Source organism: Sebastes umbrosus, chromosome 23 (genome assembly GCF_015220745.1).
Source record: "Sebastes umbrosus isolate fSebUmb1 chromosome 23, fSebUmb1.pri, whole genome shotgun sequence".
NCBI classification, from domain to species: domain Eukaryota; kingdom Metazoa; phylum Chordata; class Actinopteri; order Perciformes; family Sebastidae; genus Sebastes; species Sebastes umbrosus.
Window position 1 is genome coordinate 4,738,947 of NC_051291.1, and position 23,904 is coordinate 4,762,850.

The 23,904-nt window shown below is 39.2% G+C and overlaps 1 protein-coding gene across 1 annotated transcript; it reads right to left on the bottom strand.

The window, feature by feature from the left end:
* Window positions 1-7,354: 7,354 nt before the first annotated feature.
* pik3cg (phosphatidylinositol-4,5-bisphosphate 3-kinase, catalytic subunit gamma) lies at window positions 7,355-22,563 on the bottom strand. Its single transcript, XM_037761146.1, has 24 exons — window positions 22,401-22,563; window positions 20,440-20,659; window positions 20,173-20,344; window positions 19,825-20,087; window positions 17,881-17,967; window positions 17,693-17,793; window positions 17,362-17,531; window positions 17,061-17,248; window positions 16,864-16,971; window positions 16,578-16,665; window positions 16,074-16,503; window positions 15,893-15,991; window positions 15,671-15,806; window positions 12,873-12,938; window positions 12,380-12,523; window positions 11,982-12,063; window positions 11,720-11,823; window positions 11,437-11,583; window positions 11,252-11,342; window positions 11,037-11,167; window positions 9,644-9,755; window positions 8,801-8,958; window positions 8,249-8,330; window positions 7,355-8,058 (listed from the first exon to the last, which is right to left on the bottom strand). Exons 2-24 carry the CDS (start codon window positions 20,650-20,652, stop codon window positions 7,859-7,861), a joined length of 3,372 nt encoding a protein of 1,123 aa, XP_037617074.1. The 5' UTR covers window positions 20,653-20,659; window positions 22,401-22,563; the 3' UTR covers window positions 7,355-7,858.
* Between the last annotated feature and the right edge of the window lie 1,341 nt (window positions 22,564-23,904).

Genomic DNA, 23,904 nt, shown 5'->3' on the forward strand with positions numbered 1-23,904 from the left:
GATTTTTTTTGAGTGCTTACTTGCTAGCACTATTCTTCTTCCCCGTCTTTGTTGGCTCATTACTGCGTTACTTAGCTCATTATCACCACCTGTACATCAGTGGAATAGCGTCAAACAGGATTGTTTATTGCATCCAGCGAGGAAACCTCCAGTCTGAAAAGTGAATTCAGTGCAGAAGTGTCTTAAACTTGCATTCTTTCTAATAGCCAGCAGGGGGCGACTCCTCTGGTTGCAAAAAGAAGTCAGATTATATAGAAGTCTATGAGAAAATGAGCCTACTTCTCACTTTATTTATTACCTCGCTAAACATTGTAAACATGAGTTTATGGTCTCAATCTCTAGTTTCAAGTCTTCTTCAATACAGCATGATGTTCATTTAGTTAATTATGGTCCCATTTAGAGTCAGATAGACCATAAAGCAGGGGATGCTTTAGGGCGGGGCTACCTTGTGATTGATTTCAGGGCATTATACACTAATTAAAACATAGTTCTGAATATTATATTACATTTCTGCTAATAGATCCCCCCGAGATGTTACACACTGTTCCTTTAAAGTGACATTTGCATATCAATAAATGTCTGCTCCCCTCCATCTGACTGGTACTCCATGATATTAGTTTCTTATCACCCCTTTAAGGAAAGCAATTAATGAAATAAATGATGGAATTTGCTGCAGGGTCGTGTGTTGCATATTCTACTTCCTCCCAGTCTAATTGCTTGGCCAACCTCCTCAGCGACTAATTGTTCTACCTGATGGTAACCGATGCTAAATACAGATAGAGTGTGAGAGGCAGCGTCAGGTTGCACACACACACACACACACACACACACAAACCAACACACACTCACGTGCCCTCTTATTCTGTCAGTAAGGGTATCTGATGTGGCACACGGATCTCACACACACACACGTGCGCATACCCAGACACACCTTCACTTTCAGTGTCCGGTTACAGCGGGTGCAGATACGTTCAGGGTGTTAAATATTAAAAGGCTGTAATATTAACGGCTAAGTGTTGTAATCGAGGAAACCGCTAAAAGGTCAAGTTCGGACTACGAGGCTGCTCTGTGGTCATGTGGTTGACCATCACGGTATGTAGCTTTCCCAGATAGTGCTCACATGCAGGAGTCAAGTTCAATGTTAACTCAAATGAGGACACACGTTTCAGAGTGTAGATCTAGAACAGGGGTCAGCAACCTTTTCTATCAAAAGAGACATTTTAGGCAAAAAAAAAAATAAATCTGTCTGGAGCTGCAAAACATTTGATTATTGTGATGAAGGTAACACAGTTTATAGTCTAAGTATATAGTATATAAGTCTAATGCAGTGAGGGCCAAAGTGCAAATGTACTACGGAGTATTAGGGCCACAATGAGGGAAAGAAAATCAGAGTTTTTCAGAATAAAGTCATAACTTAACGAGAAAAAAAGTCGTAATATTACGAGAATAAAGTCATAACTTAACGAGAAAAAAAGTCGTAATATTACGAGAATAAAGTCATAACTTTACGAGAAAAAAAAGTTGACTATTACGAGAATTAATCATAATATTAGAAATGGTTTGATAACTAGTAGGGCTGTCGGTCGATTAAAGTATTTAATTGTGATTAATCAAATGATTTTCCATAGTTAATCGCAATTAATCGCACATTTTGTATCTGTTCAAAATGTACCTTAAAGGGAGATTTGTCAAGTATTCAACACTCCTATCAATTTAGCTCCTTAGCTAAAAGCCAGTATGACATGGTTGGTACCAATGGATTCCTTAGATTTTTCTAGTTTCATATGATACCAGTATTGTAGTATCTGTGAGTCCGCTACAACCTCAAAATCGCAAGTTGCGTTAAAGAAATTAATTATCGGGTTAACTTGGACATATAACTATAGCTCATATGCCTTTTATAGTACATTTAGCAGTTTGCATTACATTGAAGGAAAACATGCTACACTGAAAAGGAAGATGACGTAAATGCATGAATGGTTCTCCAACAGCTACACGGGTCACAAAGACGCACTGAAATCAAAGGCATTAAATCTACATGTATTTATATTCTTTAAAAGGCAGCCGCCATAAATAGACACACACCCACACGTCATAATCATATGTACAAACAGTATATCAGCATTTACATTAAAGTGTATGAACAAATCCCACACATACATGGAGGGTTTCAGTACTTCTGAAGCCTTCTCCAGCTCTATACATCACCTGAACCTATAACTTAATAACTCACTCCAATTAACCTCAACCCGAGTCCTGACCCTATAATAACCCCTTAGAGGAGTGAGGACAGGCGAGATAACCTCAGCCTGAAGATCTAAAACTCAAATAGTTCCACACACAGAGTACATATGAGTGCACACACACACTGGCAGAGTGATTTCCCCCGTCGTCTGATCTGGTTCATGTCTTCCTGGAGAGGAACCAGAGATAATAGAGAAAGAGAGCGAATCGATTCTCGACGCTCCAGTTTCCTCCCACACCAAACCTCACACACCTGTCAGAGCTGAGGGCGGTGTTATTCCATAAAAGCTACAGGGCACGGGAAACAATTCAGTCGGTCGCTATTTCAAAAGTGCATCCCGTAAAATGATCTTGAAAGGGATCCATAACTTTCTAAGAGGAAAAACCTGGATTTTCAGATTTTGTAATAAAATGATTGCAAATCAATAATCACCCGTTAGAAGAGTCATTTATTCCATCAAGATATTATAGTGGATATCTTTGTTCTCTGTTGGTTTGTCAGCAAGCAACATTTGCATTTGGCGAATGGATCTCATAATAATAAATGCTATTTTAGAGGCTTTTCCATGCTAACAAAAATAAAACCCATTGGGACGACATTAAAAATGTTTAATGTGATGCCATAAAACATTTGAACATTAGTACAAAATCTAACGAGTTAAATGTATTGACATTGTTTAGAGTGTACTAACTTTATGTAGTTTAAATTAATGAAGCAATTATTCCTGATTTACATTTTTTATGTATCAACAGATAATGATATCAGTCATGTTTCCAATTTCGATGGATTAGATCAGATTAAAGCTGCAGTAGGCAGAATATTTTTGGCATCATTGGCCAAAAATCCCATAATAACCTTTCAGCATATTGTAATTCAAGTGTTCTGAGAGAGACTTCTGCTCCTCCTCATGGCTCTGTTTTCAGGCTTTAAAAAATCTAGCCTCTGAAGGGAGACTTTGACCAATCACAGGTCATTTCATTTTGAGAGCGTTCCTATTGGCTGTGCTCCGGTCATGTGACTGGAACTTGGCATTCCTTCAAGAGATTTTACAATGGCTGCGGCATGTCAAACGTTCTCATTTTACAGCTAAACCGTGCACTACAAGATGATTCTGATAACATTTGAGGAGAGAAATAGGCATTAACGTAACAGAATATTGATTCATATTTGATCAGCGCTGCCTAGTTTGACCGTTTGGTCGGAGTTCAGAGTGATTGACAGCCGGCTCTCATAGACAGCACCTCAGATCAGCTCTTACTGCTTGTTTTCCTCCGGTCTGTGAAATCTTGCAGATGCCGTTAGGAGCACCGGAGGACACAGAGGGACATGATTTATTTCAGATTACCTTTTTCATGAACTACTGTCACAATATAGCGTTTTATAAAAATATTTTTTTTTTAATCATATTTGCTCCAATCTCTTCTACTGCAGCTTTAAGACTTAATAGCAACATTTACAGTTTACTAGTTTCCTAGATTTTTTTTTAAAGTAAGATTATTTTGTCAGATTTTACAGTGGATTTCAGGGTAAAACAGAAAAACTGACCTTCAAAAAATAACGTCAAATAAAAACATCTCTCCTGCACAATGACTTTGAATCTATAGGAATCTATCTATAATGTATAGTAATTATTCTGAATTTAAAAATACTTGATTCGGCCTACTGGAGGGTCAGTACTTATGTTGATGTGCATCAACTTTTTACATTTTGTTTTAGGTGTCTGGAGTCTGTAGAGCAGAAAGGGACGGGTTATGATTATAGTTTGCATTGATGGCCTTGCATACTATTAATTTAATTGGAAATAAATCTTCCCCGTTCCCCCAGTTTTTCTATTAAATTAAACACATTTTTAATTAATTCTTTATATAATTGTTGATGCTTTTTTCTTTTTTTAGGAAGCAAATTAAAATCCAGCTAATTTCATCCAGGCTGGTTTGAAAATGAAGCTTCTTCTGATTCCTTGAATGTGTTTTATGTTCGCTTGGCACTCAGGAGGCTCCATACATCTGCAACAATAAGAAACGCTTTAAGAGAAAACAGGTAACAAAGGGAGGATCACATTTCGCTCTATTCACTCCCATCCCTTCCTGGATGAATTCATATTTAAAGAGCTTTACATATAGCAGAGGATATATAAAGAGAGAGGCCTTAAAGCGGAGGGGAATGATGAAGGCTTATCTGTCTTAATCCATTTAGACCCTCAACACCCTGTACATCAAAACATACATAGCCACAACACTGAAAGAGACTCATTCTCCACGCAGGATACACTCACACCCACTCAGAGGAGGAAGGGGGAGGAAGAGGAGCACGATGAAGACATGAAACTGACAGGAAGGAAGAGATTGTGGGAGGAAAATTAGGGAAGAAGGTGGAGAAGGAGGAGGAGAGGATGAAATGCTTGATGAGGTGTTGAAGCGTGTAACTCTCTCTGGAGAAAAGGCTTGTGGTGTTGCACCATCTTGTGGTTAAAGTCAATTATCACAGTTGGTATTTCAAGGCATGACATGAAAGATAAAAATGCAAAATACTAACTTTAAATTTAATTTTCTGATACCATTACATAACATTTTATTTCCAAAAATCAACAATTTTTAAAGGCTTTACAGTCACAAAATATTACAAAATGTTATTTCTGAAAAAGGTTTCGATCTTTCCAACAGGTTTTTATGCAAGCTTTAAAAAAAGAAATGATGTTTATTTTAGGTTTTAAGTAATTTATGCTCATGAAATGTAACAACAAATCTGATCTTCTTCCTATATAATATATCTGTGATGGTCAATAGAACTGTGTGTTTTGTTTTACCTCATCGTCTCTTGACCTGCCTCAGTCTCTAGCTTGTAAGAATTGATTTCAACAAAAACTTGAGAGAGACGTGTGAATTATGAACTTGTTGCTTTCAGTCAAAGTTAACTTATAAAATATGACCTAGAGATTTTAAAATCCAGTGATCGTGAACAGAATTATTTTACTTTGCAGTGTCTTGATGATTGAAATATTCAAAATCATTAGGTAGTAGACACAAAAAAACACTTCTATATGTTCCAGAAGTGACGACAGCACTGACCAGCACGTGCTAAATGTAACCAACAGACTAGGATGTACAGCCTTTTACAGTAGATCATTACATTTTACTTTTAAAAGAACAGAGTGTAGCATAAAAATATTTAATCGGGATCAATCGTAAATGAATTGCACATTTTTTTATCTGTTCAAAATGAACCTTAAAGGGACTGTATGTACGTTTTTTACACGTTTGTGTTGGAGTCTGAGTTGTGGTGGAGGGCTGATCATTTGTTGGTGTTAGCGGACTCCATTTCTAACCGAACGTTAGCTACGGTTGCACACTGTTACCTCTGTAAGCGGAGCTGAAATTAACGATAATTAACTCTCGAGCGTGTGTGACGTCACATGTGTTGAATTTTCCAGAAAAAAAACGTGCCCTATTCTTCGCATTAAAAGCAGGCTGATAGAGGAAACCCAGAGAGTCGCAGAAAGTCTAATTTTTACAACCTATTCACACAAAAGGTTTATACGTGTAAAAACTTACATACAGTGCCTTTAAATGGAGATTTGTCAAGTATTTAATACTCTTATCAACATGGGAGTGGGCAGATATGCTACTTTATGCAAATGTATGTATATATTTATTATTGGAAATCAATTAACAACACAAAACAATGACAAACAATGTCCAGAAACCCTCACAGGTACTACAGAGGTCAGAGGTCAAGGGACTTCTTTGAAAATAGCCATGATTTAGTGCAAGTTTGGAGCGTTATTTAGCCTCCTTCCCGACAAGCTAGTATGACACGGTTGGTACCAACGGATTGAGCACGCTACAACCTAAAAATCACAAGTTGCATTAAAACAATTTTGTGTTAGCGCGTTATTATCGCGTTAGCTTTGACATTCATATCTACATACGGAGCGGCTCCTCTTCACGGACTCCGCCATGCTTCTACAGTAGCCCAGAACGGACAAACCAAACAGAGATGGCTCCAGATCCTACACACTGCACCTTTAAGACATATTTTTGGAATTTAAATTTCCCGAACAATCAGTGCAAATAAAAATATTGTTAATAATATAAATAATTAAACTCTCATCTTGAATATTACATTATTGTCGTTCATCTCTGACCAGGAGAATCCAACTAATTCAATAAATCTTTGCATATTATTTAGTAAAAACCAAATGTTTTTGTAACAGACCCATTGAACTCCTCCTGGAGAGGAGGGACAGTGCAGCACTACTTCAGTGTGAATCCAATAAACAGTGCGACATGTACTACTTTATGTTTTAAATTGAAAACAATGTGAAGGAAGTGTGTTTCCTTCAACAGGAAAAGGGCTTTGAATGAGACAACTAGAAACAGGAAGTAGTTTGACTTTGTAAAAGATCAAAATCCTTACTCTAGTTTCATTTTCAAAAGGTTTCTTATTCAACCAAAATCATTATCATTAACTGTCAGATGGTGAATCTTTTCATCTGAGAAACAGTTAAACGTGTTGAAATGAGACGTAAAACTGTGAGCAGGTAAAGGCTTATGCAATGATTGTCATAGTAATGATGATTAGGCCAGGGGTCTGCTCTTTATCCCCTCTCTAGTGGCTCCCTGTGGATTTTTTAAAATGGAAATGAATAACTGAGGAAAAAAAAAAAATCTGAGATTTCAAGAATAAAGTCAGATGTTACGAGAAAAAAAATCGTAGTATTATGAGAATAAAGTCATAATATTATAAAGTAGTAATTTTAGTTGTGTTATTTTCTTTTTTTCTGATAAAGTTATGACTTTATTCTTGTAGTATTACGACTTTTGTTTCTCATTAAGTTATGACTTTATTCTCGTAATATTACGACTTTTTTCTCATAAAGTTATGACTTTATTCTCGTAATATTCCGACTTTTTTTCTTGTAATATTCTGACTTTATTCTGTAAATCTCAGATATTTTCCCCCTCAATGTGGCCCTAATACTCTGCAGTACATTTGCACTTTGGCCCTCACTGCATTAGACTTATATACTATATACTTAGACTATAAACTGTGTTACCTTCATCACAATGCTCAAATGTTTTGAGGCTCCAGACAGATTTTTTATTCATCTTTTTTGCCTAAAATGTCTCTTTTGATAGTAAAGGTTGCTGACCCCTGATTTAGGCAAATGAGGAATAAAAACTCCTATAAATGTTATTGAGTTTGTTGTGAATGTTTGACTTGGTCACTCCTGTGGCGTATATATTCTGCACTAGGTCTCCTCACCATAGAATATAATCAATTACATTTAATTAACACATCTCGGTGCCAAGTCTTCATACATGCAGGTTTAAAATCAGTCACTCTTGCAGACCCTGTTTAGCTTTGATTTTAAAGTTCCAGCCTTTCTCCATAGTTGAAATGATTGGTTTTGATTGGTTTGTCAGATCCCATCTCTTATTATTCTTCATAAAAACGTCTTTATATTTGAAATGATAAAATTCTAAATCTGTGCGATCAGCTTTATAGCTTTCCAGTCTTCTGTTGGAACCATCTTGTAAAACATATTTACACCACAAGTAAAAAACTTTTGACCTTATAAGGAAAAACTTGAAATCTAGTTTATACAGAGACCTAAGTGGACCGTTTCTCCACACCCTGCTTAATTCCCAGCACCAGGTGAACAAACCAGTTGATCTGAACCATCCAGCCTTTCTCCCTGCAGATCTCTATCTGGTCCAGCAGGTGGCGCTGCGCCTCGTCCTCGCTGCGGCCGACGGTCAGCGCCTCGCGGATGTACTCGATGTCTTCCTTGCTGGTCAGCTGGGGCATGCCTGTTAATGGACAAAAAAATTAAATAAGAGTTTCACTTTTCAGACACAAAGTATGAGCATCTATTAGTATCTATCTATTGTTTTATCACTCAGGAAATACATCTGATTGTTCTGTCTTCTTTAAAATTGGTTTTGTTCTGCTGTAAAAGCACACAAAAAGCTTTGGGTTTTATAAGGAAGGAAGTCGTACCGGTCATCAGCATCATGGAGAAGAGGATGATGAGCAGGTTGGTGTGGTGCCGAAGGGCGAGGTAAGCCTTCACACACACGTCCTGAGACAGAGAGAAAGGATGTATAACACATACAGTATATATTAATACAGACAAATAAATGCAGGAGATATTGGAGGTCAACTCTTGGTAACAGTGGCTGTGCTCAGCTTAAACCCTTAAACCAGGGGTCAGCAATCTGCAGCTCCGGAGCCACATGGGGCTCTTTAGTGGCTCCCTGTGGATTTTTGTAAAATGGAAATGAATATAGTTATGATTTTATTCTCGTAAAATTACAAGTTTTTTTCTCGTGAAGTTATGACTTTATTCTTGTAATATTACGACTTTTTTTCTCATAAAGTTATGTGCAAATATATCTCACATAGATCGATCATTCTGACCTGTCTAATGTCTATAGAATGGCGGATGGATCTTTGTGCATGTGTGAATGCATCTGTGCATGTGGATAAACAGAACTCCCCCCGCGACGTTTTGTATATTCACATGAATAAAAACAATCCTATTTACTGCACCTGGAACTTCTGGAAGTGGGGGCTACTCTTCTTTCCTGACGTTCCCATGACGTAGAGGAAGTCCGGTGTGAGCACGAAGGGAACCCACTCCTTACTGATTCCCATGAAGCTCTTGTAGTTCCCCAGGATGTGACCAAAGTCGATGTGGAAGAGATTCCCTGCAGAAACACTGAGAGGGTTAGTTTTCACCATCTCCTGAACTCCCTGCTTAGTTTATACATAGAGTACATATGAGGCCACAAGGAGCTACTGTAGTGCTGCCAGCTACTTTCATTGGAAAAAAACGTTTGGCAAAACTGGATAATTAAAAAAAAAATCTAGCATACTCTTGCTAGTTTCTCCAATGTTACGTAACGCAAGCTTTAAATAGATTTTAAAAATAGTGACTGAGAGAATTAAATAAATACATAAATAAATAAATAACTACATAAATTATTATTAGTAGTAGTAGTATTAATAATATTATTATTATTATTATTATTAATAATAATAAGGACAAATAAATAATAATAATAATATTGCAATAATGGAAAATAAATAATAATGTTGATAAATGAGTTCAATAACTACATAAATTATTATCATTATCATCATCATTATTATTATTATTATTATTATTATTATTATTATAATAATAATAATAATAATAATAATAATAAGGAAAAATAAATAATAATGTTGATAAGTAAGTCCAATAACTACATAAATAATAATAATTAAAATAATAATAATGATAAGGACAAATAAATAATAATATTATATTAAAGAAAAATAAATAATAATGTTGATAAGTAAGTCCAATAACTACATAAATAATAATAATGATTCATCATTCGTCATTACCAGATTCAGTGATCATGATGTTGTCATTGTGGCGATCCCCAATACCCAGAACGTAGGTAGCCACACAGTAGCCACCGCAGGAATACAGGAACCTCTCCACAGCCTGCTGGAACTACAGAGACAGAGACACAAACCTTTTCTTTATCATTTTTCATGCCATCGTTTTTTAATGGTAAAAGCTGGGCTGTAACCTTCAGTAGATGTTTGACTCATGGTGGCTTCTGCAACAGTTTGATTGACGGATGGTTCATCCAATCACCTGCCAAGTATTTTTTTGAAAGTGCCTGCCCTTTTACAAACAGTTTCAAATGACGGCTTCTTATCTCAGATGGTTCTGTGTAAACAAACCATCTGACATATCAGCTTACTGTTTACCTCCAGTCAACCAAAGCCTGCTCTAACGTGATTGGTCAATGCTGCTCGGATAACAAAACAGAAACCAGAACGCTTCCGATACCAAAATCTTGTCTACAGATTATGCATTCATATACAGATATCCGTTTATAGAGATTAGGGTGCAGGTGCTTCTGCTAAAAGTAGTATGTGTGTGTGTGTGCGTCTGGGGGGGGTTGTGATGACAGGAAAACCCCAGAGGGTGGCTTCCTTCCTGTCTGTCACACCGCCACTTCCTCTAACGTCTCATAAACAGAGCAGCTGTTGGAGGCAAAGTGTTTTGTAACTAGGGCTGTGTATTGGCAAGAATCTGGCGATGCAATACGTATCATGATGCGGGGGAACAATTCAATATATTGTGATATATATTGCGATAATGTAAGCAAGGCAATATATTGTGATTTTTTTAACTGAATTTTAGGAAAACTGTCATAGTAGAAAGAACACACCAGAAATACCATTTTAGATTAGGCAAAAATTAAACATTTACACTGTGTGCATGTTTTTTGCCTCCAAAACTGCATGTGATTATCATAAAGTGGGCATGTCTGTAAAGGGGAGACTTGTGGGTACCCATAGAACCCATTTTCATTCACATATCTGGAAGTCAGAGGTCAAGGGAACCCTGTGAAAATCACCATGCCAGTTTTTCCTCGCCAAAATTTAGTGTAGATTTGGAGCGTTATTTAACCTCCTCCTCAACAAGCTAGTGTGACATGGTTGGTACCGATGGATTCTTTAGGTTTTGTAGTTTCATATGATGCCAGTATTTTCACTCTATCTTTAAAACAAACAAAAACAATGCAGTGTTTCGGAGAACTGATACAGTATCGCACAACATAATATCACGATACTAATGTGTATCAATATTTTCTTACACTTCTATTTGTAACTAGATGCATTGGAGAATTTTCTGATTCTGGTCAAAGAATCCTGATATAATCAACCTATTAATTATAATATTATATATTATATTGATTCATGAGAGCTGGTTGTGTACCTTGTCCTCGCTGACACACTTGTCCCGGAGCCACTGATGAAGGATTTCATCTTTAAACGCTCCGGTGCTTCCCACAACGCTCTGCTGGATGTTAGCGATGGTGGTGGCGTCCTTCACAATCTCAATCATACCTACAGTGATACACAATTCAGACAGAGAGAGAGGTAAATCTCACAGAACGACTGTAATATATGTTTCTAGATTGCATATCTGACCTATTCTGTTCCCAGTGGAGATGCAGCCGTACGGTAACAGACAGAGATCCAGCGATTCCGTCTCCCAGATCGACTCCATAATCAGCAGAATCTGAAGGAGACGCGAGAGGAAGTCTTTCTAGAGAGTCTTTTTTTCTGCAATAATACTGTATGTCTGTGCTAGAGACTGCGCTGCTGCCGCTCACCTGCAGGATGAGCATGTCCTGTCTGAGGTCGTCGCCGTCTTTGAAGATGATGCCGATGGAGTCTTTGGACAGAGTGGTGGGGTCGGCCCTTTTAAACTGCAGCCACAGCGGCTTCTTCTTAGACGCCATCACTTTACACTGCTCGATCTGAACGTTCACAAGCGGTATTTATCTTCAGTGGCACAGGCATTCACATGTCTGTTCTGTTTATTTCACTATATAAAACTAGTTTTATATACTGGTTGTTATTGGTTTTCTGGGTATGAGTGTGTGTGTCTCTCACCAGCAGGGCTCCAGCTCTTAGTCCAGGATCGTAAGGGACTCTGAAACTCTCCGGCAGACCGGACGACTGCAGCATCTCCAGCTTCTGACGCAACTGAAACAACACTGACAAGCACACGACACACACGGCTTTAGTTGCACTAGTTTCAGATGTGTTTTATTTCAGAACTACCAGAGAAGCTACAGAGCATACAATGGGAACTGAGTATTGCAGGTTAGTGTCAGTACTTTGCTACAGAGCTGCAGGATCGTCTCTTCCTCACCTTGTGGGGTAATATCGGACTTGTCGGCCGACATGGCCTTCATCTCACGGGTGACTTTCTGCAGAGCGTCCGTCATCTCCACCTGGAGAGCATCACTTCATCATGTCAGTTACTGAAAAAGCTGATTAACAGACTCATTCTCCTCTCAGTCTTACCCCTAGGGTTTTTATAATTACTATAGTTTTATAGTTATTTTATTCACTTTTAACTTGGGTCCTGAAATATTGTGTCTATGATTGTATTTATCCTATTTTAGCGCTTTTAATTGCATGGTTTTATTTTGTGTCAATTGTTCTAATGCTGTGTTATGATAGTTTTTACCCTTTATGTGAAGCACCTATTTTGCTGTGTGCGATACAAATTAACTTCTTGTCTCTAACTGACTTCTCTCGTCTCACCTGTTTCCTGAAGTCCAGCAGCATGTCTTCACCGCAGCCTCTGACGTAGGCCTCCAGCAGGACAGCGTACCTCTGCTGGTAGTGCATGGACTGGGCGATCTCGCTGCGCAGGAACCAGAAGAGAAAGTGACCGATACGCTTACTCTGAGGAGAGAAAACAAAACACAAAAGAATTCAACTGTAAATGTCAATCATAGTGAAGTATCTTTCCAATGCAAAACATCAGGTGGAAACCAGAGACAGTAATACTGCACGAGTATGATGACATCAGTCCATGTAAATGTTAAAAATGCAATATTGATGCTATAGACAGAATAATTATATAACATTTTCATCATTGGGAGAAAGACAAAAACACGCACATACAAACAGATGAATGGGCAGACACACACACACACACACATACACACACACACACACACACACACACACACACACACACACACACACACTCACTGTACACTGCAAAAACTTAGATGTTGGTCGTGCTTACCCTCAGAGCTCTCTTCAGCAGGAACCTGACAAGGGCGCTGTCATGGTACGGCTCAAACTTGACCGCCTGCAGGACACACATAAGAACAAGAAAAATAAACTATTACTCCAATCAGGACTCTCTGCTCTCAGAACACAGGGCTCCTATCTGTCTCTAGAGTGAAAAAGATGTTAGCAGGCCAAAGGGCCTTTTCTTATCCTCCCTTTGGACATCAGACAGTCTGATTCTGGGGAGGCCTTTGATGAGCTGTGATCTGTTTTTAAAGTCACGCGTTGGCGGAGGTCTGCGCTCTCCGAGTGCAATTCTAGTTATTTTTTTATTTGGCTGGTGGGTCAGTCTCAGTCTCAAAGTATAATTAAAGCCTAGTGTAGTCCTGCCGATGAGAATAATATTAACTCTAAGCTACTGCCTCTCATTAACCGTCTGTTGTTTACGTTGTTTTTTTGGGGTGCAGTTTCTCCTTATCTGATGAGAGGGTTGTACTGTAAAGGACAGAGGGTGTCGATTTGTGATATGGGGCTATACAAATAAAATTGACTTGTCTTACTGTTGTCAAGTGAAACTTCATCAAAACCCCTCTGAATACACTCCAAACCACATGGAGGAAATCTAAAAATAAGCTGGTTTTCTTGTTTCTTAAGTTGACATATGAGAGGTGAAGGTTTGACATTTTGTGAATTCTGATTTAAAGGGCACCCTGTCAGGTTTTTGACTAACTATTGGAGCTGTAGCACAATGTGCGTGCCAAAAGCACAGAAGAAGAGGACCTCAAGCTGATTTGCACAAAGCCACATTCAAGATATTTTACAAAAACAGGCTTTTGTAAATGTTTTATAAAAGGTAGGCAGTGCATGAAAAATGTTTCAAGGAAGGCCTCGGGAACAAACACAACTTACAAAAGCAAGTTTACAATGGAAAACACACCACAGGGTACCATTAACAGACTGAGTTCAGAGGTGACGAGAGTGTGATGAGGCAGAAAAACTGGACGGTGGCAGTAAAGGAAGTGCGACGGAGACACAGAGCTCATTGTGCTCACACACAGGACTGCTATCCAAACGTTGACTGATGGAAGCACAGAGAGTGGTTCGACAGGTCAGAGGTGCAGACAGACAGATAGTAGTGAGAGGAGTAAAGACAACAGCAGTGCAGTTAAACTATATAAACCTGTTAAACCTACAATAAGTCTATAATCAACTGTGTAGCCAAAATAGAGACACCCTTAAGGACAAACATGTCCCCATTAAAACCAAAATGTTTGATCCCACTGCCATTACAACATAAAATCATGCTTTCTTTATATCAGGTTTTTTCAATCTAGAACCCTGGCTTCAAAAAATTGTAGTTTTTCACTATTTTCCAACAGATTGAGCCGTTTTCTCCTGTTTGCCCCACGGGGCAAAAACATGCTATTCTCCTGATTTCCACTAGGGGGCATCACTTCTGTGTTATGCAGAACTGCAGTGTTTGATGCAACAATGTTGTTTCTAATTATTGACATATTCCACTGTGAAAAAAATTTAAAAAAATCCCCCCTAGCATGTGGTGTACAGACAACAATCAGGGCTGTCAAAGTTATCGCGATAATAACGCGTTAACGCAAATTAGTTTTAGGCTGTAGCGGGCTGGTACTGGTATAATATGAAACTAGAAAGCCTAAGGAATCCATTGGTACCAACCATGTCATACTAGCTTGACGAGAAGGAGGTTAAATAACGCTCCAAACTTACGCAAAATTTTGGCGAGGAAAAACTGGCATGGCCATTTTCAAAGGGGTCCCTTGACCTCTGACCTCCAGATATGTGAATGTAAATGGGTTCTATGGGTACCCACGAGTCTCCCCTTTACAGACATGCCCACTTTATGATAATCACATGCAGTTTGGGGGCAAGTCATAGTTAAGTCAGCACACTGACACACTGACAGCTGTTGTTGCCTGTTGGGCTGCAGTTTGCCATGTTATGATTTGAGCATATTGTTTTATGCTAAATGCAGTACCTGTGAGGATTTCTGGACAATATCTGTCATTGTTTTGTGTTGTTAATTGATTTCAAATAAGAAATATATACATACATTTGCATAAAGCAGCATATTTGTCCACTCCCGTGTTGATATGAGTATTAAATACTTGACAAATCTCCCTTTAAGGTGCATTTTGAACAGATTAAAAATGTGCGATTAATTTGTGATTAACTGATTGACAGCCTAGGTTGTTTTTTTATAAAATACAACAGTAGCATTATGTAAACAAACATTTGGAGGGTTAAAATTCTGAAAATTAATTTAAATTTTGGCACCTACAGTAACTCAATGTCTTGAATGAAAGACTTTTATATTGTAGACTAGGGTGGGATGCAACTGCTAATTATTTTTATGATCAATTAATCCATCACTTAGTTTTCAGATTAAATGACTTCAATGTTAGCTTATAATTAATATCTAATTAAATCAAACCTCAATGAGACATTGAGACAGCTTTGCAAAGCAAGTTATCTCTCTATTGGAGAGAGTGCAGCAGAGTGTTTTCTCTAGAAAGAAGACGAAAGCCTCGACATATCACTGAAGCTCGTGTGATACAGAGACGGCAGTTTACTGTAGAGGTGAGAGTCATTTTCCTATCAGATCAAGGGGCCCTTTGTTGGCCTCGGCTCATAATTCATATTGCTCATGCAAAGCTGACCGCAGAGTCAAATATGGAAACACACATCAGAGGACGAAACATGCAGCGAGTATCTGCTGAGCTGCCTCTTTCCACGAAATGTGAATCAGCATAAAAAAGAAGAATAGAAGAGACACACCTGTACGAGCTGCAGGAGGTATCTGAGCACGTCGTCGTCCTCCAGAGTCTCCAGCTTCCTGACGGCCATTGAGCGAACCTGAGCGTCCGAGTAGTGGCAGTCCAGCAGCTGCATGGCCAGACCAACATCCCGACCACTGAGGAGAAACAACGGGACGACACTGAATGATGAGGACACTGAAGCTACTGAGGACAGATACATGTAGTGGCAGTGTCAAGGTACCTGCTGTCCCACGCGCTGCTGCGCTCCAACAGACGGTGCGTTGCCAAAACGTCTTCCTGTTTCCCCCACCGGACTGAACCCAGGAGCTTTGGGTAGGCCCTGAAAACAGACAAAATTAAATATCCAGTAATGATATAACACTTTGTAGTACATATTCTTTGGAATAAAATATAATAAGTACCTGGGGTCGCGCATACACTCGTGTCTGAAGTGCCACAGCAGCTCTTTGTCCTCAGGGCTGAGCGGGTGCAAGGGGTCGGTGGCCACGATGGCCGCAAACTGTTTCTTCAGGTGGTTGGGCATCTCCCTCTGGCCGCGCTCCCCTCCCTCGGCCTCCTCGCCGCCGGCCCCGAAGTCCCGGGCCACGGCGCGGCTCTTGGGCAGCACCACGGGGTAGCAGTACTTGTCCAGCAGGATGGCGATGGCCATGGCGGAGGCCTTGTCCGGGTTGGTGGCCGACGTGAGCTTGTCGGCGTTGATGCTGCTGCTGCTCTCGTCGCTCTTCTCCGGCATCTTCCACATGTGGAGGATGAACTCGCCCTGGCGGAGCAGGGAGCGGTGGTCGATCAGCAGCAGGTTGACGTAGTACAGGAGGCGGCTCTTGGTCTTTGCTGAAAGATGGACAGACAGTTCCAGTTCTAACGATTGTCAGCATGATACCAATCAAAATGTTAGTAGAACTTACCGTCATGGCTGTTGGTTCCTGCTGTATTATCCTGGTAGGTGGAGGCTCCCTTGGTGTTTGGCGTCACGGGCTGCTTCCCGCAGACCACCTGGGTGGGAAAAATAGCAGAGCTGTGTATTGGCAAGAATCTGGCGATACGATACGTATCATAATAAAGGGGTTACCATTCAATATATCACGATATATTGCGATACTGCAAGCAAGGCAATTTTTTAAAATCTAATTTTTAACTAGGAGGATGATAAATGATTGTTGTCACACCTGTCCTTTTGAATTAAATGTTTACCTGGAGGTTGAGTCGCGCCCCTTTAGGCAGGTCCTTGATCTTAATGTTAAACTCCAACCAGCAGTTCCACAGCACTTCTTCATTGAAGGATTTAGAGGACGTCCTCTCCTGAGAGAGTAAAGGCCGGGTTAAACCCAAAATACAAAGTATGAACATGAAAAATTTGCATAATAGTTCCTCTTGAACGTTTTGATTACCTGAGCTAAAAGCTGTTGGCCGTGGAAGATGCTAGCTTCTATGAAGACAATAAACTCTGGGATCTTGGGGAGGGATGGGATGTCAATGCCCAGCACCTTCACCCTGAACTTTCTGTTACAGTCCCACATAGAGATGGTGAACACCCGCTCATGGTCCTTCTCATCGATGGTCAGCTGCTCATGGGTACCTGACGAAGACAAGTGAGGAGGATGATTATTAGTACCAAATGTGCGCCTGTGTTTACATGTACCAACTCGGCTATATCTCAATGAAGTGGAATTCATACACAAATACACACACCTGCGACTCCGGTGCAATCATCCACTTGTGCCCAGTCCTCCTTCTGAACCAGATCCAGGTCTGTGTCCGGCGGCGTCACCAGGACCAGGTGGATTTCCTCCCCGTTCTTCAGACACTGACGGATCCAGTTGAAGTCCTGCAGCGGTTTATCCCCGTACAGGTACTCCTCCCTGCGTGAACACGCAGTCAGAAGCTTACTTATAAATAGTCAAACATGACATATTTATGATTATCTGTTTTCAAACTAACATAATATCCAGTGAATTACTCTTTTCTTACTTCAATGCAAACTTGATTACATTACGGTGCGTTTTTTTAGCCTCCGACATACCTTCCACTCACACGGAGCACAAAGTCGCCCTCGCACGTGTTGTCGGGAATGCCCAGCAAAACTCTCTTATTTGCCGTTTTGGCGAAGAAGCTCACCAACACCTAAACAAGATGAAAAACAGAAGTCAGAAAGTGGTACAGTGACGTAGAGAACAGAAATAAATGGCGTCCATCGCTCTGTTCGTCTACCTGTGCTGGCGTGTCGTCGATGGAGACCTTGATGGTCTGGCTGGCCGTGCCGATGTGGATCACCGCCAGGATGTGAGTGTTGCTGACCTGAAAGGAGGAACAAATATATAACGTATATATACAGTATATATACACTCACCGGACACTTTATAGGCACACCTGTTCAATTGCTTGTTAACACAAATAGCTAATCAGCCAATCACATGGCAGCAACTCAATGCATTTAAGCATCTAGACGTGGTGAAGATGACTTGCTGAAGTTCAAACCGAGCATCAGAATGGGGAAGAAAGGGGATTTAAGTGACTTTGAACGTGGCATGGTTGTTGGTGCCAGACGGGCTGGTCTGAGTATTTAAAAAACTGCTGATCTACTGGGATTTTCACGCACAACCATCTCTAGGGTTTACAGAGAATGGTCCGAAAAAGAGAAAATATCCAGTGAGCGGCAGTTGTGTGGACGGAAATGCCTTGTTGATGTCAGAGGAGAATGGGCAGAGTGGTTGGAGATGATAGAAAGGCAACAGTAACTCAAATAACCACTCGTTACAACCAAGGTATGCAGAATACCATCTCTGAACGCACAACACGTCCAACCTTGAAGTAGATGGGCTACAGCAGCAGAAGAACACCCGGTACTAGCAAGGTGTACCTAATAAAGTGGCCGGTGAGTGTATATATATATAAAAAACGTTTGCAGACTTTACTCTGCAAAAACACAAAGCACCAAACAAACTGGTAACACAAGTCAGATTTGTTTATGCCAATGAGTTAGTTGAGTGAAGTCACATGAAACATAATGACAGATGCAACTGCCAAAGTAAACAACATCAATACCAGACCAGGAAAAGCTTGGTTTTTTTTCTCACATAGAAAGGTGATATATCAAGACCGGGGTGTGAGATGTGAATCTTCTTTAAGGAAGAAGGGACTTTCCCACCAGATTACTGACAACTTCCTCATGAGACCTGCATACTTTAGTGACATGTTTCAACAAACTAAATCTAAATCAACAGCAGCTATCAGATAACTGAGATGAGATATGAAGCTAGCTAATTCTGAGGAAAATCTGTTACATTTCACTGGAAACACTTTGTCTTAAAGAGACAGTGTGTCAATAATCTGGTGGGAAATCCCCTTCTTCCTCGAAGAAGAGTCAACTCTTATACTCCTTGATATATCACCTTCCCATGTGAGAAAACCCAGGCTTCTACTGGTCTGAGTGTGCATGTACAAGCCCTACTGTTTCTACCCGACAATAGAGCTACACCAAATGTCGTTGTGGTGCAAGCCGTTGGAAATGACGGGTTTCAGCAGTGGTTCTGTTGTTGCGTTGTATCTGAAAGGGCCCTCAGTGAGTGAGAGAAGGAGAGAGGAATGAAGAGCAGTAAGATGGCACAACGGCTTTGCCGTGATGCTGTGATGTGCGGTGAGCACAGCTTTAACCGCGCCCCGGTGTCACGAGCAGCTCTCCTCCCTGCCGGGAAAAGACATTTGGTGTAGCTCTATTGTTGTCCGTGTAGAAACAGTAGGGCTTATAGACGCTGTGCCAGAAACAGGTTGCGATAACGAAAAGGAAAAAAAAAGGTGCCATAAATCATAAATTGTGACTCTGGGTGGAAACCTGGAGAAGGAAAACGAGAAACGTGAGTCTCCTGAGAAAATTGGGAGGGTTGGCAAGTATGGCGTGGCGGTTTCTTGGTGATTGACAGGTCGTTACCACAGCGCTGTCCGTGTTTTCGTCTTAGAACTTTAACCCTTTCACAGCGTGTTTTCAGTTCATGAAAGTTTATAACATTTTGGTTGTCTGAAAATGTCGTATTCAGTTCATCGGTTGTACTTAGCTCCACCCTCTCATGTCACTTCTGGTTGCAAAAAAACAGGGGCGTAACGGCGAAGAATATGTTTTGGAACTACTGAACTCAACCCACTCACAAACACACCCACCTTGCTGAGCAGGTGCTCAGGCAGCGGCTTGCGGGTCACCCAGGGGTCCATGGAGTAGAGTTTTGCGTCACGGTCGGACAGCTCGATGCGCCGCGGCGTCAGCAGCTTCCTGCGGGTGAACTCCAGCTCGTCGTCGTGCACGTTGCTCACATCGGTCACGTCGTAGCCTATCAGGTAGTTGAGGTAGCGCTGGTACTGCTGGGACTCGTCTGAGGGCTGTGGACGGGGAACCAACTGGATCCGCCCCACGTCTTTCTTCAGGGCTTTGAAAACAACAACAACAGACGTGTTTGACATCATCATCAACAGAATGACTCGGTTTCTGACTGTTCTGTCACCGGCTGGTACCTCTCCAGTAACGGATGCAGTCCAGCGTCTGGAACACCTGGTGCTTATCGTAGATCTCACACACGTTGCCTTTCTTCTGGTAGAGCAGGATGCAGTGGTCAGGGGAAAGCCGCTGATAGAATTCAGGACAGAGGTTTAAGGTCACCGCCTTCAGCCACACCTGAGCTTTCACCTGCAACACAAGAAATGTATGTAAGCCACTGTGAGGAGCATTTTTTAACATCCATGATGAATAATCTCACAGTGTTGATCAGTAAATTTAGTGACCTGCTCCACCGTCCAGTTCCCGGCGACCTCCAGCAGCAGCGTGTCGGGGCTGTTTCCGCCCCGCGCCAAGGTCGGCAGGACGAACTCAACAGTACTCTGATCCATGGAGGCGCAGGAGGACGACGTGATGGCTTTCTTTCTCCTCCTCCTCCGGGGCTCTTCACGCAGGACTTTGGGCTCTTCGTCGCTCACCTGGATCTGCTGCCCGTCCATCGCCTAGCTGGTGGGGGGACAGATAGAACTTATTCTTATTCTGTGACACTGATCTATGACCCCTGACCTTATGGGCTTTCATCAATAAACTTGATTCATTTCAACTGATTTACAAAAGTTTCTCTAATTGGATGTAAAGGCAATGACTGTTAAATAGGGCTGTCCCGAAATACAATTTTTTGGGCTTTGGAGCTTCGGTGAGGAGGTATTCAAAGCTTCGGGACAGCGCCACTGCCGCTCTACTCTACACATAAACATCTGATATCCGTCTCAGAATACCTAACAATAATTAATTTTGAATATGAATAATGTTGTGGGATTATGCCTTATTTCATGGGCTATTTTGGGTAATTCTAAATGTGTCCCAGTTTATTTCCTGTTGCAGTGTATGTGAATAATATAATCTGACCGGAAGTACACATGGACCCAAACTGTTGCCTAGCAACACAATTCCATTGGAATTCCATTGCAATTCCGTTGAAATGTACTAAAACGGAGCGTTTCAGAGAGAGCGTAAATACAGGTATATTCAGGCAGATAGTACGAGGGAAATAATGTGTTGTTTGAACATTAAAGCATGTAAACATGTTCTAGTAGAAACCCCAAATACAAGTATGAACCTGAAAATGAGCACGATATGGGACCTTTAATTAATAACAATTAGCCTAATATCTATAGCTTAAAAAAAAAGTGATTTGTTGACTAAAGACTATCCAAAAGTCTAATTTTTTTTGGTCTCAAACAACTGTGAAAATACAATAAAACTAATTTTAGAGGAATAAAAGGTGTAAAAGAATAGTACTACAAATAGCAGTGATGCCAGCCTTATTATTAAAGTATATATATTAAAGAAACTCTCTGCTCTTATAATTAACTAAAATATCACCAAGTCACAGGATTAATGATAGTAGCCTGTTGGCAGTGGATTTAATGTTTGACTATTGGCAAGCATGAATTAATAACCATTAGCCTAATATCTATAGCTAAAAAAAAGTGATTTGTTGACTAAGACTATCCCAATTATATATAAATAAATATTTATATATATAAATATAAATATATATAAATATATATATATAAATATTTATATATATAAATATATATATATATATATATATATAAATATATATATATATATATATTATATAAGTGTATTTCCTTTTTTTTTTAAAAGTGATTTGTTGACTAAGACTATCCCAATTATATATATATATATATATATATATATATATAAATAAATATATATATATATATATATATATATTGTCTGAAACAACTGTGACAATCCAATAAAACTATTTTTAGAGGAATAAAATGTGTATTTCCTTTACACAGCTCAGGAATAGTGTGTCATGATGATGTCAGCCTTATTAAAATATATATTTAAAACAAACTCTTCTAGCTGACTGGAACAGTCTGAAGTCACAGGATTAGATTAGATAGTTTCCCTTCTGCTTCTTTACACCAGCAGAGGAAGTTTTATAAAAGCAGGAAGCAAAAACTCGACTCAGCAGCATGGATGTAAACTATAACACACATATAGAGACAGTTTGATGATTTAATAAACATTATTATGTCTGTTTGAGCTGTTTAAATGAACCCTGAGAGGAGTAAATACAACCTTAAAGAGCAAGCAGAGAGTTAACAGTCTGTCAGTCTGTGGAGGATGTAACGGTTCATAATAATCTGAAGGAAAAGGCGTTAATTTATGTTAAATAAAACCATTAAAAGATGTTTTTATGACTCACCAATGAACGCAGACGAAACCCGGAGCTTTAGGCGAAGGTTTCGGCATTTATGCTACATGAAGAAACCTAAAACCAGAGTAGAAAGATGAGTTTTAAAGTTGTTGGTAAAAGTTTGCTGCGCTCCTTCTAAAGGTTGACAAGCTGCCGGCTAACAGGAAGTAGAGGAGGAAGACTTCCGGTTTCTCTTCAAAATAAAACACGTATAAAATAAAAACATAAACCACATACAAAATAAAAAATAAATAAATAATCCACGTACTAAATAAAAAATAAACCACATATAAAATAAAAAATAAACCACGTACAAAATAAAAAATAAACCACATACAATGCCATGTCTGACATGATTGAATTAAAACTTGTGAGTGTCCACTGCCTTCTAGTGGTCTAAGTGTGGAACTACAACAATCTTATAAAAATACAATTCAATTAAAAAACATGTCAATGGAAAAAAATAGCATATATTGTTAAAGGTAAAAAACATATTTTTGATGATATCTGGAGACCTTTTATGTACTTCTTAAGACATGATGTTAATGTTGGTAACCTCCTTTATTTTACCATTATTATTATTATAATTATTATAATTATTATTATAATTATTATAATTATTATTATTGTTATTATTATTATAATAGCCAATTATACTTAAGTATACTTTTGTTAGGTATAGATAAGTAAGTAAACTGAAACCAAAACTTATTTTAAGTTTCAAAGAAGTACACTAATAGCACACTTGAATAAACTTCTATTTGGTATGGGTTATGTTGTGTTTTAATTTACCCTTTTTAATAGCAGATTTTGCACATGCAAACCAAAGACAATTTTCTACCTTTTGCATGCAAAAAAAGAAGAATATAAAGTATTTTCTATTCCATTTAATCACTTATCAAAATAATTTGTTTGTCAACTAATAGAAATATGATGAATTGTTTGAACTCTAATATAACCAGGCTTTGGGTTATGGGTATTCAGTGCAGTTTACTTAAACCCTTTCATTTGTACTTTTTTTTTGTTTTTACTTTTACTTATGCTTGTATTTCTTGAGTACTTGTTATTATAAAGTAACAGTACTTTTACCTGAGCACAGTTCACTAAATGAGAGGAAACCTCTGATTATGGCTTCATCCTCTCTTGCTTGCAGCAGTGAAACAAGTCTAATCATACTAAAGAGTGTACTCATGGATATCAAGGATTACAATCGTGTGTCTGAAACAAGGCAGAAGGCTTTGACCAGGTTACTAGACTGAAACTACCTGTTGTACTAGTTGCACTGGATATACGATAATTGTGCCAAGGGCTATTTGTCTGCTAAATTTAGATTTGTTTCCATGTTTTCAAACCTTATTTTTTTGTTATTCATGTTGACAGTCTGTTCTTATCATTACACATCAGCACTTATATGCAAAAAAAATATATTACAAAAATATTACATAAATATGAAATAAATAAATAATTAAATAATACTAAATATAACATACATATTATATAAAATATATTACTA